The sequence below is a fragment of the Panulirus ornatus genome, chromosome 20 (assembly GCF_036320965.1).
Source record: "Panulirus ornatus isolate Po-2019 chromosome 20, ASM3632096v1, whole genome shotgun sequence".
NCBI lineage: Eukaryota > Metazoa > Arthropoda > Malacostraca > Decapoda > Palinuridae > Panulirus > Panulirus ornatus.
Window position 1 is genome coordinate 58,344,527 of NC_092243.1, and position 18,423 is coordinate 58,362,949.

At 40.9% G+C, this 18,423-nt stretch overlaps 1 protein-coding gene across 2 annotated transcripts in view; it reads left to right on the forward strand.

Moving 5' to 3' along the window:
* Positions 1–18,423, forward strand: part of LOC139756042 (lipopolysaccharide-induced tumor necrosis factor-alpha factor homolog) — a 106,016-nt gene that overhangs the window by 2,827 nt on the left and 84,766 nt on the right. For both annotated transcript variants that reach the window (XM_071675010.1, XM_071675012.1), the window contains exon 2: positions 1,864–1,986. In XM_071675010.1, coding sequence (XP_071531111.1) covers positions 1,875–1,986 — 112 coding nt within the window. In that variant the 5' untranslated portion in view covers positions 1,864–1,874. The remainder of the gene's footprint in view (positions 1–1,863; positions 1,987–18,423) is intronic.

Sequence of the window (18,423 nt, forward strand, 5' to 3'; positions counted from 1 at the left end):
CACCTTGCTTTATATTATCTTATGTAAGGCTTTCTCCACCTGTACTCTCTTCACCAAACTGTTTTGCATACCACCCAGACCCAAAGGCCCTACATTTGCCACCCTATCAACTAACACATCCGACAGTTCTTCAAAATAGTCATTCCATCTCCTCCTCACTTCACCAGTACCTGTTACCACTTCCCCTTTTGCTCCCTTCACAGATGTTTGTATTTGTAGGTTTTTAGCACATTAACCTCTTTCCAAAACATCTTTAAATTCTCCCATTTTCCCTAAAGTTTATAGAGACATGCTCACCCCAACTCTCATTTGCCCTCTTTTTCAACTCCTTACCTTCCTTTAGACCTCCTGCTACTTTCCCTTATACATCCCTTAATCATTTGCACTCCTTAGTAAGTGCTGCAGATCAGAAGGGTGGTAAGTGGTGGGATGAAGTAACATTATTAAAGAAAATGGAGGCTTTTGGGGAGTGCAGTGCATGTAAAGGAGGTGTGAAAGAATGTAAGGAAGTGAGCTACATTGTGATGTGGGTGAGAATGCGAGTGGATTGTGAGATGGATGATTATTAGTGCTTGTGTGCCTGGCCATAGAAAGTTGATGTGCAAGTATTTTGGGAGCAGCAGAGTGAGTGTGTCATCCATTTTGATGCAAGAGATTGGGTGTTAGTGATGGATGATTTAAATGCAAAGGTGAGTAATGTGGCATTTGAAGGTAAGCATGAGGGCATGGGGTATTATATAAAGTGATTGGAAATGTTGAACAGTTTGTGGAGTTGTGATTCAAAAGGGCTGATGATAGGGAGTACCAGAATGAAAAAGAACATACCCAAGCATATGTATTTCGGTAGGAAAGATGGATATGAGCATTATTGGATTGCATACTAATTGATAGGCATTCAAAAGAGAGACTCTTGGATGTGAATGTGCTGAGATGGGCAGCTGATGGGATTGCTGATCATTACCTGTTGGAGGTGTGGGTGAACATTTGTAGAGGTTTTTGGAAAAGAGGAAATGATGAGGGCAGTGAAAGTACTTAAGGTTGGAAAAGAGAATTGTGAGAAATACCATGAGAAATTGAGCATAGAATGGCAAAAGAGAAAATCAGGAATTAGGTGAGGAATGGGAGGTACTTATGGAAACAATGGAGGTTTGTGTGAGAGAAAAGTGTAGCATGCAGAAAGTAGGATGTGGAGAGCTGAGAAAGGGTAGTGAGTGGTGGGATGATGTAAAGTAGTTAAAGAAAGAGAAAAGAGAGGTGTATGGGTGGTTCTAACATGGAAGGAGTGCAATGATTGGGAGTTGTGCAACAGCATTATTTGGTGCATTTTCTTGGGTCCTGTACACTAGCAGTATCTAGTATGTTTTCCATGATTCTCTCCATGAGCTCTTGCTCTGCACAATTAAGCACCAGTCCATCTATCCTTGTATATACTATTTTTAATATGTGACTCACCACTTGAAAATTTTGGAGTCTCAGAGCTATGTTGGGGTTATTCTGTCCTTTGGCCTCATTTTATGCCTCCCTGTTTTTGCCTTTTGACTTAGTTCCCTCTTGTTTGTTTTGGTTGATCACTTTCGATGAAAACCCCAGTGAATTGAGTACCTTGTGGCTATGCACCTCCAGAACTAATCACTAGTGACCATCCCTTAATGTCTTGTCTGCATCGCAATTTTTATAGCTTCACTGGTGATAGGTTTCACAATGATGAAATGTGCAGATTTATACAAAAATTATGATTGGGAGATGGGTGGGTTGTGCATCCACCATGCTTTATGGTGGGTAACAGCACAGGGATAAATTATTTTTCCATATTATGACTCAAAGGGGTTCAGACATATTGTTAATGTTCTTAATTAATTGCAGAAAAGGGTACTATGTCCAAGCCTAGTGCTCCACCAGCATCTCAGCCTCCACCATATGCTCCTCCTAGCTATTCTCAAGCAGTTGGAGGAGTACCACCACAAGCACCCTTCACACCCATGCAAGGTGAGACTTATAGTTTTGTTACTAACATTGCCATTGTGGTAAGGGGGGAAAGCAAAGAGGATGCAAGGAGAGCATTTTACAAAAAGTTTTTAATACTGTACTTTGAATTTATATATTGTCCAAAAATATATAATAAAGATTCGTTCCATGATGAAATGAATTTGAACCATGCACTTTGTTCTGTATTTTTCAACAAAAGGGAAAATACCAGCACAGTATCATTATGTAATAAAAATAAGTTCTGCTGAACTGGCCAAAACAACATATATTGTAGTATTGTCTTTTAGAGCAAAGACGGGTATGTTTGATTATATAGTAGTCCTGATGGTGTTATATGGATGCAAGACATGGGCATTAGACAAAAGCACAGAAACGGTTGGTTGCTTTGGAAATATGGTGTGAGAAGGGTTGATTGAGGAAGAAATCATATGGTAAAGAGAGATGTGGTAGTAAGAAGAGTATGGATGAGATAGCTGAAGAGAATGTGCTGAAATGGTATGGAGATACAGAGAGCATGAATGAGTAGAGGCTTATTTGATTTAAACGTTTTCATATTTACAGTGATTTTACTTGTATTCCGTATTTAAAAAGTCATTGTTATATGTATGGGATATGGCTGTTCCACTTCCCTTGCTACACCTTACTAAACTAGTTTACAAACGGCTGACCAAGTTCTTCAGTGTAATTTCTCAAATTTTTCCTGTAATTTAGTCTTGGTACACCATCAAGGGTTTGTTTGTTTGTTTAAAAGGAACATGGCACAAATGTGGCAGATAATTGTACAGGTAAATAGTAAATTTATTACTGATAAATATTAGCAAGTGAAGAGATGAAACCACTGAATGGTAACCCACTCCAGGGCTTCATGCTTTCATTGACTAGGGGCTTTTATATTTAGGTTCATTTCACTTCTTTTTTCTACTTGATTTATAATGATATATATTTTTGGGTCATCTGGGGACCATTGTGTCAAATAGGGGACTTTGCGTTTTTAGACTGTCTTCTACATACCTTTAGGCCTGACCTTCAGGATCTAGTATGCAGAATGATGCCTGAAAACATTTATTTGTAAAAAGAAAATGCTTCTTATTTGTTGGGGTTGGCCAGCTTCATAGCCCGTTATCATGCCAAAGTCATTCACAATTCCTTCACCTCTAAAGTACTTATAAACTCTGACACTGACCAGTCTCTTCCCTCATGACTAACTACTATCTCAGGCAAACCTCTGCATTGTTCTTCTAAATGCATACGATCTCATAATCACATCAAAACACAGACATCACAGTAGTGACCATGTAGCATGCATAATCTGGGAAGTGGGCAGATTAGAAAGGGTAGTAAGTGGTGGTATGTTGAAGTAAAGTTGCTGGTGAAAGAGAAGAGAGGTATATGAGCAGTACTTGCAGGGAAGGAATACAAATGATTGGTAGATATACATGAGAATATGGCAGGTGGTCAAGAGGAAGCTGCAGGGGTTGAAAAATAGGAGAGATGAAATAATGTTTTGGAAGGAAGTTAAGCATGCAAAAACAGTTGAACTAATGGGAACATCATTAAAGGGGGCAAATAGGGATTTGGTAATTTTTGTGATGAAATGAGGAGATTGAGTGAGTATTTTGAAAGACTGTTTAATTTGTTTGATAATGGGTTGGCAGATGTAGGTGGTTGGGTCTGGGTGGCATGCTAAGTGTGAGAATCAGGGTTGGTTTGGTGAAGAGAGAAGAGGTGGTGAAAGCCTTACGTAAGATGAAATATGGTATGGCAGGGGAGCGGTTGGTATTGCAATTGAATATATTATGAAAGGGGGTGGCTGTGTTGTTGATTGGTTTATAGGATTTTCAGTGTATGCATGGATCATAGAGAGGTGCGTGAGGATTGGCAGAATGCCTGTATAGTATCATTGTATAAAGGCATGCGCTATAAAGATGAGTGTTCAGACTACAGAGGTGAAATGTTGTTGATTGTACTTGGTGTGTTGTATGTGACTGAAAAGATGAAGGTATGTATAGAGCATCAAACTAGGGAGGAACAGTATGGTTTCAGGAGTGGTAGAGGATGTGCAGATTAGATGGTTGCTTTTAAGAATGTGTGAGAAACACTTAGAGAAGAAGGATGTACCATTTATGGCTCTAGTGAAGGCATATGATAAGGTTGATAGAGATGCCTTGTGGAAGGTGTTGAGAATGTATGATGAGGGAGGAAAGCTGCTCGCAGCAGTGAAAAGTTCTTATCGAGTGTAAGGCTTGTGTGCAAGAAGGAAGAGAAGAGGGTGAATGTTTCCAAGTGAAGGTTTGCCTGCAGTAGAGGTGTGTGATGTCACCATGGCTATTTAATTTGTTTATGGATAAGATGGTGAGAGAGGTATATGCATGAGTCTTGGAGAGAAGAGTGAGTATGCAGTCTGCAGGGAATGAGTGGTCCTAGAAAGTGAGTCAGTTGTTTTTTGCTGATGACACAGCACTGGTGGCAGATGCAAGCAAGAAATTGTAAAAGTTGGTTACTGAATTTGGAAGAATGTGTCAAAGGAGGAAGTTGAGAGTAAGTGTGAATAAAAGCAGGGTAGAGATAGTTTAGTTGGGTGCAAGTCTGAATGGAGAAAAATTGGAGGAAGTGAAGTGCATTAGATATCTGGGAGTGGACATTGCAGCAGATAGAACCATGAGAGCAGCATTGAGTCATAGAGGTGGTTAGGGAGCAGAGATTCTGGGGGCATTGAAGTATGTGTGGAGAGAGAGGTCATTATCTGGGAGGGCAAAAATTGGTATGTTTGAAGGTACAGTATACCCTAAAATGTTATATAGATGTGAGGCTTGGGCTGTTGTTGAGGATGTGCAGAGGAGGATGGAGTTGCTGGAAATGAAATATTTAAGGATAGTAGTAATAAGAGGAGTGTTGGTTAGAGAACAGAAGAGTGTGTACTGAAATGGTTTGGACATAGGGAGAGAATGAATGAGGAGAGGTCGACAAAGAGGGTATGTGCGTCACAGTTAGAGGGAACAAGGAGGAGGTGGAGATCAACTTGGAGATGGAAGGATAGAAAGAAAGAGAGTTTGAGTGATAGGGTGCCTGAACATGCAGGAGGGTGAAAGGCATGCAAGGGATAGAGTGAATTGGAGTGATGTATATAGGGTCAACGTCGATCAGGGTATGTGAAGCATTAGTGTATACCATGGAAAGGTCTGTAGGGTCTGGTTGTGGTTTCAATGCATTACACATGACAGCTAGAGAATGAATGAGCAAATGCGTCCTTTCTTCATCTGTTCCCAGCATTACCATGCTAATGTGGGAAACTTTGATCAGGTTTGAAAATATTTATCTGTTTATATTTACTATACTTTGTCGCTGTCTCCCACATTAGCGAGGTAGCGCAAGGAAACAGACAAAAGAATGGCCCAACCCACCCACATCCACATGTATATACACACACATCCACACACGCACATATACCTACCTGTACATCTCAATGTATACATAGATATACACACACAGACATATACATATGTACACATGTACATAATTCATACTGTCTGCCGTTATTCATTCCCATCGCCACCCCGCCACACATGAAATGACAACCCCCTCCCCCCACGTGTGCGCGAGGTAGCGCTAGGAAAAGACAACAAAGGCCACATTCGTTCACACTCAGTCTCTAGCTGTCATGAATAATGCACCGAAACCACAGCTTCCTTTCCACATCCAGGCCCCACAAACTTTCCATGGTTATCCCAGATGCTTCACATGCTCTGGTTTAATCCATTGACAGCACGTCAACCCCAGTATACCACATCTTTCCAATTCACTCTATTCCTTGCATGCCTTTCACCCTCCTACATGTTCAGGCCCTGATCACTCAAAATCTTTTTTACTCCATCATTTCTCCTCCAGTTTGTTCTCCCACTTCTCCTCGTTCCCTCCACCTCTGGCACATATATCCTCTTGGTCAATCTTTCCTCACTTATTCTCTCCATGGGACCAAACCATTTCAAAACACCCTCTTCTGCTCTCTCAACCACACTCTTTTTATTACCACACATCTCTCGTACCCTTTCATTACTTACTCGATCAAACTACCTCACACCACATATTGTCCTTAGACATCTCATTTGCAGCATACCCACCCTCCTCCACACATCTCTATCTATAGCTCACACCTTGCAACCATATAACATTGTTGGAACCACTATTCCTTCAAACATACTTATTTTTGCTTTCCAAGATAACATTCTCGACATCCACTAATTCTTCAACACTCCCAGAACCTTCGTCCACTCTCCCATCCTGTGACTCACTTCCGCTTCCATGGTTCCATCCGCTGCTAATTCCACTCCCAGATATCTAAACACTTTACTTCCTCCAATTTTTTCTCCATTCAAACTTACCTCCGAATTGACTTTGTCTCTCAATCCTACTGAACCTAATAACCTTGCTCTTTTTCACATTTACTCTCAGCTTTCTTCATTCACACACTTTACCAAACTCAGTCACCAGCTTCTGCAGTTTCTCACCCGAATCAGCCACCAGTGCTGTATCATCAGCAAACAACAACTGACTCGTTTCCCAAGCCCTCTCCTCCACAACAGACTGCATACCTGCCTCTCTTTCTCTCCAAAACTCTTGCATTCACCCCCCTAACAACCCCATCCATAAACAAATTGAACAATCATGGAGACATCATGCACCCCTGCCGCAAACCAACATTCACTGAGAACCAATCACTTTCCTCTCTTCCTACTTGTACATATGCCTTACATCCTTGATAAAAACTTTTCACTGCTTTTAGCAACTTACCTCCCACACCATATTCTCTTAATACCTTCCACAGAGCATCTCTATCATATGCCTTCTCAAGATCCATAAATGCTACATACAAATCCATCTGTTTCTGAATATTTCTCATATATATTCTTCAAAGCATACAGCTGATCCACACATCCTCTAGCACTTCTGAAACCACACTGCTCTTCCCCAGTCTGATGCTCTGTACATACCTTGATCCTCTCAATCAATACCCTCCCATATAATTTCCCAGGAATACTCAACAAGCTTATACCTTTGTAATTTGAACACTCACCTTTATCCCCTTTGCCTTTATACATTGGCACTATGCATGCATTCTGCCAATCCTCAGGCACTTCACCATGAACCATACATACATTGAATATTCTCGCTAACCAGTCAACAACACAGTCACCCCCTTTTTTCATAAATTCCACTGCAATACCATGCAAACACACCACCTTGCCGGCTTTCGTCTTCTGCAGAGCTTTCACTGCCTCTTCTCTCTTTACCAAACCGTTCTCCCTGACCCTCTCACTTTCCACACAACCTTGACCAAAACACTCTATATCTGCCACTCAGTCATCAAACACATTCTAGAAACCTACAAAATACTCACTCCATTTCTTTCTTCCTTCACCGCTACTTGTTATTACATCCCCATTATCCCCCTTCACTGATGTTTCCATTTGTTCTCTTGTCATACGCACTTTATTTACCCCCTTCCAAAACATTTTTTTATTCTCCCTAAAATTTTACAATACTCTCACCCCAACTCTCATATGCCTTCTTTTTCACCTCTTGCACCTTTCTCTTTACCTCCTGTCTCTTTCTTTTATACATCTCCCAGTCATTTGCACTATTTCCCTGCAAAAATGCCTCTCTCTTCTCTTTCACCAATAATCTTACTTCTTCATCCCACCACTCACTACCCTTTCTAATCTGCCCACATCCAACCTTTCTCATGCCACAGGCATCTTTTGTGCAAGCCATCACTGCTTCCCTAAATACATCCCATTCCTCCCCCACTCCCATACTTCATTATTATTTATTATTTTATTTATCTATTATACTTATGTGTGTGTGTACATGAGTAGATGGGTTGTTCTTAGTGTTTCCTGGCGCTACCTCACTGATGCGGGAAATAGCAATCAAGTGTGATAAATATAATATATATACTTTATCCCTGGGGATAGGGGAGAAAGAATACTTCCCACGTATTCCCTGCGTGTCGTAGAAGGCGACTAAAAGGGGAGGGAGCGGGTGGCTGGAAATCCTCCCCTCTCGCTTTTTTTTGATTTTCCAAAAGAAGGAACAGAGAAGGGGGCCAGGTGAGGATTTTCCCTCTAAGGCCCAGTCCTCTGTTCTTAGCGCTACCTCGCAAATGCGGGAAATGGCGAATAGTATTAAAAAAAAAAAAAAAAAACATACTTTCAATATCCCGCTAATGCGGGAGACAGCAACAAAGCAAAATGAATAAATATAATACTTTCAATATCCTTACCAACCAATTAACAATGCAGTCACCCCCTTCCTTAATAGTTAGATGGATAGATAGATGGAGATCCTCTGTTTTTACACTGGACTCCTGGTGAGAACATTCTCTTATGTATAGGAAATGTGTAGATCATATGGCTGGATAGCTGGAGCCCATTACATTAAAAACTGATTGATGTTCATCCAGTGAAGAAAAGTCTGGGGGCTATGATCACTTTTTACTTCTTGAAGATGGAAGGTATCTTTTATGAAAAATCTGAACTTTTCCAGAGCCAACAGTAATGCCTGGATATTCTTTTTGATAGTAGAGTATTGATACTGGTGGGCTTGAATTTGCTAGTGTTTGCAGATATCTTGAAGGGGAACAGTTCCATTTCCAAGGTCACAGACATCAATGTGGAGGGTGAAGGATAGGGACATGTCTTGTGCTTGTAGTACGGGAGCACTGGATAAAAGAGCCTTCACTTTGTCAGAGAATTCTTTATACTCTCCTATCCATTGGAACGTTTTAGGATTGTCGAGGTAAATTAAAGGAATTGCTGTAGATGCAAAGTTGGGACAGAACCTCCAATAGAAGGCAGCCATTCCCAAGAATCTTCTTATAGGTTTAGGGTTTTTGGGCACAGGAAGTTCTAGGATGGTGGTTTTTTATTTGGTTTGGTCCTCTCCAGTGACATGTCCCAAGTAGGTCACTGTGGCACAGCCATACTCATGTTTTTAAAGATATATTGGAAGCCCTTTTTTCATCTAGGTGCAGAAAGAATCTGTGTATAGAGGCAAGGTGCTCCTTCCCAGTATTTGGTATGACTATCAAGTCATCCAGATAAACATAGTTGCTTTCCATTTTAACTAAAACTTATTGGTCAGGTGTTGGAAAGTAGCAGGAGCATTTTTCATGCCCAATAGCATTCTTGAACAGGCTATCTGGTGTTCCAGATATTCCAGTTAAGGGGCTCCTATTGATACCTGCCAAGTTGGTCGATCTTTTAAGAATACTTTGCCTGGCTGATTGTGTCCAATATATTTTCTAGTTATCCCAGGGGATAGGGGAGAAAGAATACTTCCCACGTATTCCCTGCGTGTTGTAGAAGGCGACTAAAAGGGGAGGGAGCGGGTGACTGGAAATCCTCCCCCTCTCGTTTTTTTTTAATTTTCCAAAAGAAGGAACAGAGAAGGGGGCCAGGTGAAGATATTCCCTCAAAGGCCCAGCCCTCTGTTCTTAATGCTACCTCGCTAATGCGGGAAATGGCGAATAGTATGAAAGAAAAGAAAGAATATTGTCTAGTATGGGGAAGACAGTAGGAGCATGTTTATGTAAGGGTATTTACCTTCCTGTTGTTCACAGAACCAGTTAGATCCTCTCATTGCAAAGTCTCAGTCTGTGTCATCTTAGAAATAGTAGGTTTGTGAATGCCTTTATCCAAAATGCTTTCCATCTTGGAAGAAAATTTTTTATCATAAATTTAAGTGTCAGATGAAACCATTACAGAGCTCTGCGATTCAGGATGGTATGCAGTAGCAATATATTAGGTGATAATGAGCTTGGTCATCATACGCTGGAAAGTCCAGATGTAAAATTTGTGCCTCACACAATAGCTAAACTGATTAAAGAGCTTCATGAAAGTTGTGACAACAGATTTCAAATTTGTATTTTTAAGAACAATCTTTTAAGGATATCTAGTAGTGGCACAAATTACTATCAACAGATACTTAGAATTTTTGGTATTTTTGTGAGGGGAAATAGATTTGCTTGAAAACCTTTGTATGAAGACTATTTTTCTTGCAGAATTCGAATCTGGGGTTGATATATGTTTGGGGACATTAAGGCTTGTAAATAAATAACTAATAGTTACTCCTTGAGAAGATTCATTGATTATTTGGCTTATATTTTTTGGGTATCTATTGGCTTAGGGAAGCATTGTGATATTTTCTGTGGTATTTTCAAGTAGAGAAGTATTTCATTGTCTTATTTCAATTTTAAAACAAAATTCTTTTGAGCTACACTTTTTGGTATTTTTGTGAGGTTCATAGATTTACCTTAAAGCCTCAGTATAAGAACTATTTTTCTTGTATTCTAATCTGGTTTGAAATATACGTTAGGGGTCATTAAGGCCTGTGAATTAGTAATTGAATATTACTCCCCTAGAAGATTGTGATTATTTAGTTTGTATTTATTAGATATTTGTCAACTTTAGGAAACGTTCTGAGATATTTCCCATTATTTTTTCAAGTGGAGAAGCATTTCAGTGTCATATTTCAATTTTAAAGCAAAAAGGCTTTTGGGCTTAAAAATTCCCTGAGCTATTATCATCTTCAAGTTTTGGTATTTTTGTAAGAGCAATAGATTTGCTTGAAAACTTCAGTATAAGGACTATATTTCATGCTGAATTTGAATCTGAGAAATATATATTGGGGTACATTAAGGCTTGTAAATAAGTAATTATTTGTTACTTTTAGATTTTTATGATTATTTGGTTTGTATTTATTTGGTATTTAGTTAGTATTTATTGATTACCTCTTGCCTTAGGGAAACATTATGAAATATTTTACGTGATTATTTAAAGTATATAAGTGTTTTATTGTCATCTTTTGATTTTAAAACAAAAAGGTTTCAGGGCTAAAAGATTCCGTGGACTTTTTATTATCTGCAAATTTTGATTTTTGTAAGGGTAACAGATTTGCTTGAAAACCTCAGCTTAAGGACTATTTTTTGTGTTGAATTCAAATCTAAGATTGAAATAAATTATGGGGGCATTGAGGCCTGTAAATAAGTAATTAATGGTTACTCTACGAGAAGATTGTGATGATTTGGTTCATATTTATTGGGTATCTCTCAGGATGGGGAAGCATAATTAGATATTCTGTGATTATTTGAAGTAAAGAAGTGTTTCATTTTGTCATATATCACTTTTAAAACAATAAGATTTTGGGGCTAAAAAAAAATCCTTGCAATTTTTGGTATTTTTGTGAGGGTAATAGATATGCTTGAAATTATCAGTATAAGGACTATTTTTCATGCTGAATTTGAATCTAGGGTTGAAACATGCTGGGGGACATTAAGGCCTGTAAATAAGTAATATTACTCTTTTAGAAGATTCTGTGATTATTTGGTTCATATTTCCTAGGGGTATGTTGACTTGGGGAAGCATTATGAGATATTTTCCATGATTATTTCAAGCATAGTGGAAGCATTTCTTTATTATAGATGAGTGGGTAAGGGTGGAAGAAGACACTTGAAACAACTAGAGATCTTTTTTCGTATGTTGCGGTTCAGTGAAGATGGTTCACTAATCTGGTATATATTTAGTGTAGTATGGCAAAAGGTAAGAGCAAATGACACAAGGGGAGTGGATGAGGAATGGGATGTATTAAGGGAAGCAGTGATGGCATGTGCAAGAGGTAGATGCACGTGGCATGAGAAAGGTGGGAGGTGGGCAGATTAGAAAGGGTAGTGAGTGGTAGAATGAAGAAGTAAAGTTGTTAGTGAAAGAGGAAAGGGAGGCATTTGGACAATGCTTGTAAGGAAGGAGTGCAAATGACCGGGAGATGTACAAGAGAAAGTGGCAGGAGGTCAAGAGGAAGGTGCAAAGGTTGAAAAAGAGGACAAATGAGAGTTGGGATGTGAGAGTATTCTTAAACTTGAGGGAGAATAAGATGTTTTGTAAGGAGGTAAATGATATGAGTAAGACGAGAGAACAAATGGGAACATTGGTGATGAGGGGAAGTGATAACAGGTAGTGATGAAGTGAGGAGGAAATAGAGTGAGTGTTTTGAAGGCTTGTTGAATGTGTTTGATGATGAAGTAGTAGATTTAAGCTGTTTTGGTTGGGGTGGTGTGTGAAGTGAGTCAGGGAGAGTGGTTTGGTAAAGAGAGAAGAGGTGGTGAAAGCCTTGCGGAAGATGAAATCCAGCAAGGCAGTGGGTTTGGATGGTATTCCAGCTGAATTTATTAAGAAAGAGGGTGACTGTGTTGTTAATTGGTTGTTAAGGATATTTAGGATAGGGGATTAAGAATACTTCCCACGTATTCCCTGCGTGTCGTAGAAGGCGACTAAAAGAGGAGGGAGCGGGGGGCTGGAAATCCTCCCCTCTCGTTTTTTCCAAAAGAAGGAACAGAGGGTGCCAGGTGAGGATATTCCAAAAAAGGCCCAGTCCTCTGTTCCTAACGCTACCTCGCTAATGCGGGAAATGGCGAATAGTTTAAAAGAAAAAAAAAGATGAATCTTGGTGAAGTGTCTGGGGATTGGCAGAATGCATGTATAGTGCCATTGTATGAAGGCAAAGGGGATAAAGGTGGGTGTTCAAACTACAGAGGCATAAGTTTGTTGACTATTCCTGGGAAATTACATGTGAGGGTATTGATTGAGAGGGTGAAGGCATGTACAGAGCATCAGATTGGAGTGGAGCAGTGTGGCTTCAGATGTGGTAGAGGATGAGTGGATCAGGTGTTTGTTTTGAAGAATGTGTGTCAGAAATACTTAAGAGAAACAGATGGATTTGTATGTGGCATTTATGGATCTGTAGAAGGCATATAACAAGGTGGATAGAGATGCTTTGTAGAAGGTCTTAAGAGTATATGGTGTGGGAGGTAACCTGCTAGAATTAGTGAGAAATTTTTATCTAGTTTGTAAGGCAAGTGTATGAGTAGGAAGAGAGGAGAGAGATTGATTCACAGTGAAAGTCGGTCCGTGGCAGGGGTGTGTGATATCCCCATGGTTGTTTAATTTGTTTATGGATGGGTGATTAGGGAGGTAAATGCAATAGTTTTGGAGAGAGGGGCGAGTATGTAGTCTGTTAGGGATGAGAGGGCCTAGGAAGTGAGTCACTTGTCTGCCAATCATGCAGCACTTGTGGCTGATTCGAGTAAGAAACTGCAAAAGTTGGTGACTTGAGTTTGGAAAAGTGTGTGAAAGGGGAACATTGAGAGTGATGTGAATAAGAACAGGGTTATTAGGTTCAGCAGAGTTGAGGAACAAGTTAGTTAGGATGTAAATTTAAATAGAGAAAAATTGGAGGAAGTGAAGTGTTTTAGATATCTGCGAGTGGGCTTAGCAGCGAATGGAACAATGGAAGTGAGTCATAGAGTGGGGGAGGGAGCAATGGTTTTGGGAGCGATGATAATTGTGTTGAGAGAACATTATCTTGGAGTGCGAAAATGGGTATGTTTGAAGGAATTGTGGTTCCAACAGTATTATATGGTTGTGAGGCATGGGCTATAGATAGGGTTGTGCAGAGGAGTGTGGATGTGTTGGAAATGAAATGTTTGAGGACAGTGTGTGGTGTGAGGTGGTTTGGTTGAATAAATAATGTAAACGTAAGAGAGATGTGCTGATAGAAAGAGTGTGGTTGAGAGAGCAGAAGAGGGTGTGTTGAAATGGTTTGGACATATGGAGAGAATGAGCGAGGAAATATTGAGAGGATAAATGTCAGAGGTGGAGGGTACAAGGAGAAGCAGGAGACCAAATTGGAGGTGGAAGGATGGAGTGAAAAAGATTTTGAGCAAATGGGGCATGAATATGCCAGGGGTGAGAGTTGTGGAAGGTATAGAGTGAATTGGAACAATGTGGTGTACAGGGGTCAACGTGCTGTCATTGGACTGAACCAGGGCTTATGAAACTCTAGGTTAAACCATGGAAAGATCTGTGGGGCCTGATGTAGAGAGGGAACTATGGTTTTGGGGCATGACGCATGACAGCTAGAGACTGAGTGTGAATGAATATGGCCTGTTTGTCCATTTTCTTGGTGCCCCCATACTAATGCAGGGGGTGGTTATGCTGTTCCCTGTGGGGTGGGATGATGCTGTGGCTGAATGAAGGCAAGTGAGTATATGTACATATGTATATGGCCGTTTATGCATATGTATATATGTTATGTATGTTTATGGGCATGTATGTATATTATATTATTTTATTTTATTTTGCTTTGTCGCTGTCTCCCGCGTTTGCGAGGTAGCGCAAGGAAACAGACGAAAGAAATGGCCCAACCCACCCCCATACACATGTATATACATACACGTCCACACGCGCAAATATACATGCCTATACATCTCAATGTACACATATATATACACACACAGACACATACATATATACCCATGCACACAATTCACACTGTCTGCCTTTATTCATTCCCATCACCACCTCACCACACATGGAATACCATCCCCCTCCCCCCTCGTGTGCGGGGTAGCGCTAGGAAAAGACAACAAAGGCCCCATTCGTTCACACTCAGTCTCTAGCTGTCATGCAATAATGCCCGAAACCACAGCTCCCTTTCCACATCCAAGCCCCACACAACTTTCCATGGTTTACCCCAGACGCTTCACATGCCCTGATTCAATCCACTGACAGCACGTCAACCCCGGTATACCACATCGATCCAATTCACTCAATTCCTTGCCTGCCTTTCACCCTCCAGCATGTTCAGGCCCCGATCACTCAAAATCTTTTTCACTCCATCTTTCCACCTCCAATTTGGTCTCCCACTTCTCCTCGTTCCCTCCACCTCCGACACATATATCCTCTTGGTCAATCTTTCCTCACTCATTCTCTCCATGTGCCCAAACCATTTCAAAACACCCTCTTCTGCTCTCTCAACCACGCTCTTTTTATTTCCACACATCTCTCTTACCCTTACGTTACTTACTCGATCAAACCACCTCACACCACACATTGTCCTCAAACATCTCATTTCCAGCACATCCATCCTCCTGCGCACAACTCTATCCATAGCCCACACCTTGCAACCATGCAACATTGTTGGAACCACTATTCCTTCAAACATACCCATTTTTGCTTTCCGAGATAATGTTCTCGACTTCCACACATTCTTCAAGGCTCCCAGGATTTTCGCCCCCTCCCCCACCCTATGATTCACTTCCGCTTCCGTAGTTTCATCCGCTGCCAGATCCACTCCCAGATATCTAAAAGAGGTTTACTCCAGACGCTTCACATGCCCTTGTTCAGTACATTGACAGCACATCAACCCTAGTCTACCACATCATTCCACTTCACTCTATTCCTTGCACGCCTCTCACCCTCTTGTGAATTCAGGACCTGATCACTCAAAATCTTTTTCACTCCATCCTTCCACCTCCAATTTGGTCTCCCGCTTCTTCTTGTTCCCTCCACCTTTGACATATATGTCTTCTTTGTCAATCATTCCTAACTCATTCCCTCCATATGTCCAAACCATTTCAACACCCTCTTCTGCTCTCTCAACCACACTCTTTTATTTCCACACATCTTTCTTACCCTTTCATTACTTACTCGATCAAACCACCTCACACCACATATTGTCCTCAAACGTTTCATTTCCAACACATCCACCATCCTCCGCACAACCCTATCTATAGCCCATGCCTTGCAACCATATAACATTTTTGGAACTACTGTTCCTTCAAATATATCCATTTTTGCTCTCCGAGATAGTGTTCACTCCTTCCACACATTCTTCATTACTCCTAGAGCCTTAACCCCCACCCTGTGACTCGCTTACGCTTCCATTGTTCCATTTGCTGCTAAGTCCACTCCCACACATCTAAAACACTTCACTTCCACCAGTTTCTCTCCATTCAAACTTACATCCCAGTTAACTTGTCCCTCAGCCTAACTGAACCTGATAACCATGCTCTTATTCACATTTACTCTCAACTTTCATCTTTCACACACTTTTCCAAACTCAGTCACCAACTTTGCAGTTTCTCACGCAAATCAGCCGCTAGAGCTGTATCATTGGCAAACAACAACTTCTCCATGGCCTGTCATCCCCAGCAGACTGCATACTCCCCCCTCTCTCTAAAACTCTTGCATTCGCTTCCCTAACCACCCCATCCATAAACAAATTAAACAACCATGGGGACATCACACACTCCTGCCTCAAACCAACCTTCACTGGGAACCAATCACTCTCCTCTCTTCCTACTCATCCACATGCCTTACATCCTTGGTAAAAACTTTATACTGCTTCTAGCAACTTACCTCCCACACCATATATTCTTAAAACCCTCCACAAAGCATCTCTATCAACCCTAACATATTCCTTCTCCAGATCCATAAATGCTCCATACAAATCCATCTGGTTTTCTTAGTATTTCTCATATACATTCTGCAAAGCAAACACTTGATCCACACACCCTCCACCACTTCTGAAACCGCATCACTCTAACCCAGTCTGATGCTCTGTACATGCCTTCACCCAATCAATCAATACCCTCCCATATAGTTTTCCAAGAATACTCTACAAACTTATGCCTCTGTAGTTTGAAAACTCACCTTTACCCCCTGTGCCTTTGTACATTGGCACCATGCATGCATTTTGTCAATCCTGAGGCACTTCACCATCATCTATACATATGTTGAATATCATTCCCAACCAATCAACAACATGGTCACCCCCTTTTTTTTTTGATAAATTCCACTGCAATACCATCCAAACCCACTCACTGCCTTGCCGAATTTCATCCTCTCTAAAGCTTTCACTCTCTCTTCCTTAACCAAATCATTCTCCCTGACCCTCTCACATCACACCACTCCCCAACCAAAACACCCTATATCTGCCACTCTGTCATCATACACATTGAACAAACCTTCAACATACTCCCTCCTTCTCTTCCTCACTTCATCACGACCTGTTATTACCTCCCCACTTGCCCCCTTCACCGATGTTCACATTTGTTCTATTTTCTTACACACGTTATTTACCTCCTTTCAAAACATCTTTTTATTCTCCCTAAAATTTAAGGATACTCTTTACCCCAACACTCATTTGCCCTCTTTTTCACCCCTTGCACCTTTCTCTTGACCTCTTGCAGCTTTCTTTTATACATCTCCCTCTCATTTGCATTACTTCTCTGCAAGTAATATCCAAACGCCTCTCTTTTCTCTTTCACCACTCATTACCCTGTCTAATCTGCCCACTTCCTACCTTTCTCATGCCACATGCATCTTTTGCACAAGCCATCACTGCTTCCCTAAATACATCCCATCCCTCGCCCACTCCCCTCTTGTCATTTGCTCACATCTTTTGCCATTCTGCACTCAATCTCTCTTGGTAATTCCTCACACAAGTTTCCTTTCCAAGCTTGCTCACTCGCCATTCTCTTCTCCCCAACATTCTCTCTTCTTTTCTGTAAATTTCTACAAATCTTCACCTCCGCCTCCACAAGATAATGATCAGACATCCCCTCTCAGCACATTAACATCCTAAAGTCTCTCTTTTACACTCACATCAATTAACACTTAATCCAGTAGCGCCCTTTGACCATCTCTTTTACTTACATATGTATATTATCCCTGGGGATAGGGGAGAAAGAACACTTCCCATGTATTCCCTGCGTGTCGTACAAGGCGACTAAAAGGGGAGGGAGTGGGTGGCTGGAAATCCTCCCCTCGTTTTTTTCAATTTTCCAAAAGAAGGAACAGAGAAGGGGGCCAGGTGAGGATATTCCCTCATAGGCCCAGTCCTCTGTTCTTAACGGTACCTCGCTAACGCGGGAAATGGCGAATAGTATGAAGAAGAATGTATACTTATGTATATCTCTCTTTTTATACTAGGTATTCCCAATCACCAGTCCTTTTTCAGCACACAAATCCATAAGCTCTTCACCATTTCCATTTATGATGCTAAACACCCCATGTACACCACTTTTACCCTCAACTGCCACTTTACCCACCTTCGCATTAAATCATCCATCACTATAACCTGGTTTTGTGCATCAAAGCAGCTAACACACTCACTCGGCTGCTCCCAAAACACTTGCCTCGCATGATCTTTCTTCTCATGATCAGGTGCATAGGCACCAATAATTACCCATCTCTCTCCATCGATTTTCACTTTACCCACATCAATCTGGAATTTACTTTCTTACACTCTATCACATACTCCTGCAACTTCTGCTTCAGGAGTAATGCTACTCGTTCCTTAGCTCTTGTCCTTTCACCGACCCCTGACTTTACTCTCAAGACTTTCCCAAACCACTCTAACCTTTTACCCTTGAGCCTTGTTTCGCTCAGAGCTAAAACATCTAGGTTGATATCCTCAAACATACTACCTATCTCTCCTTTCTTCTCATCTTGGTTACATCCACACGTTCAGACACTCCATGCCTCACAAATAATTTATGGAAATTTCAAATCTTTCTTGACAGTCAGTATGTACAACTAG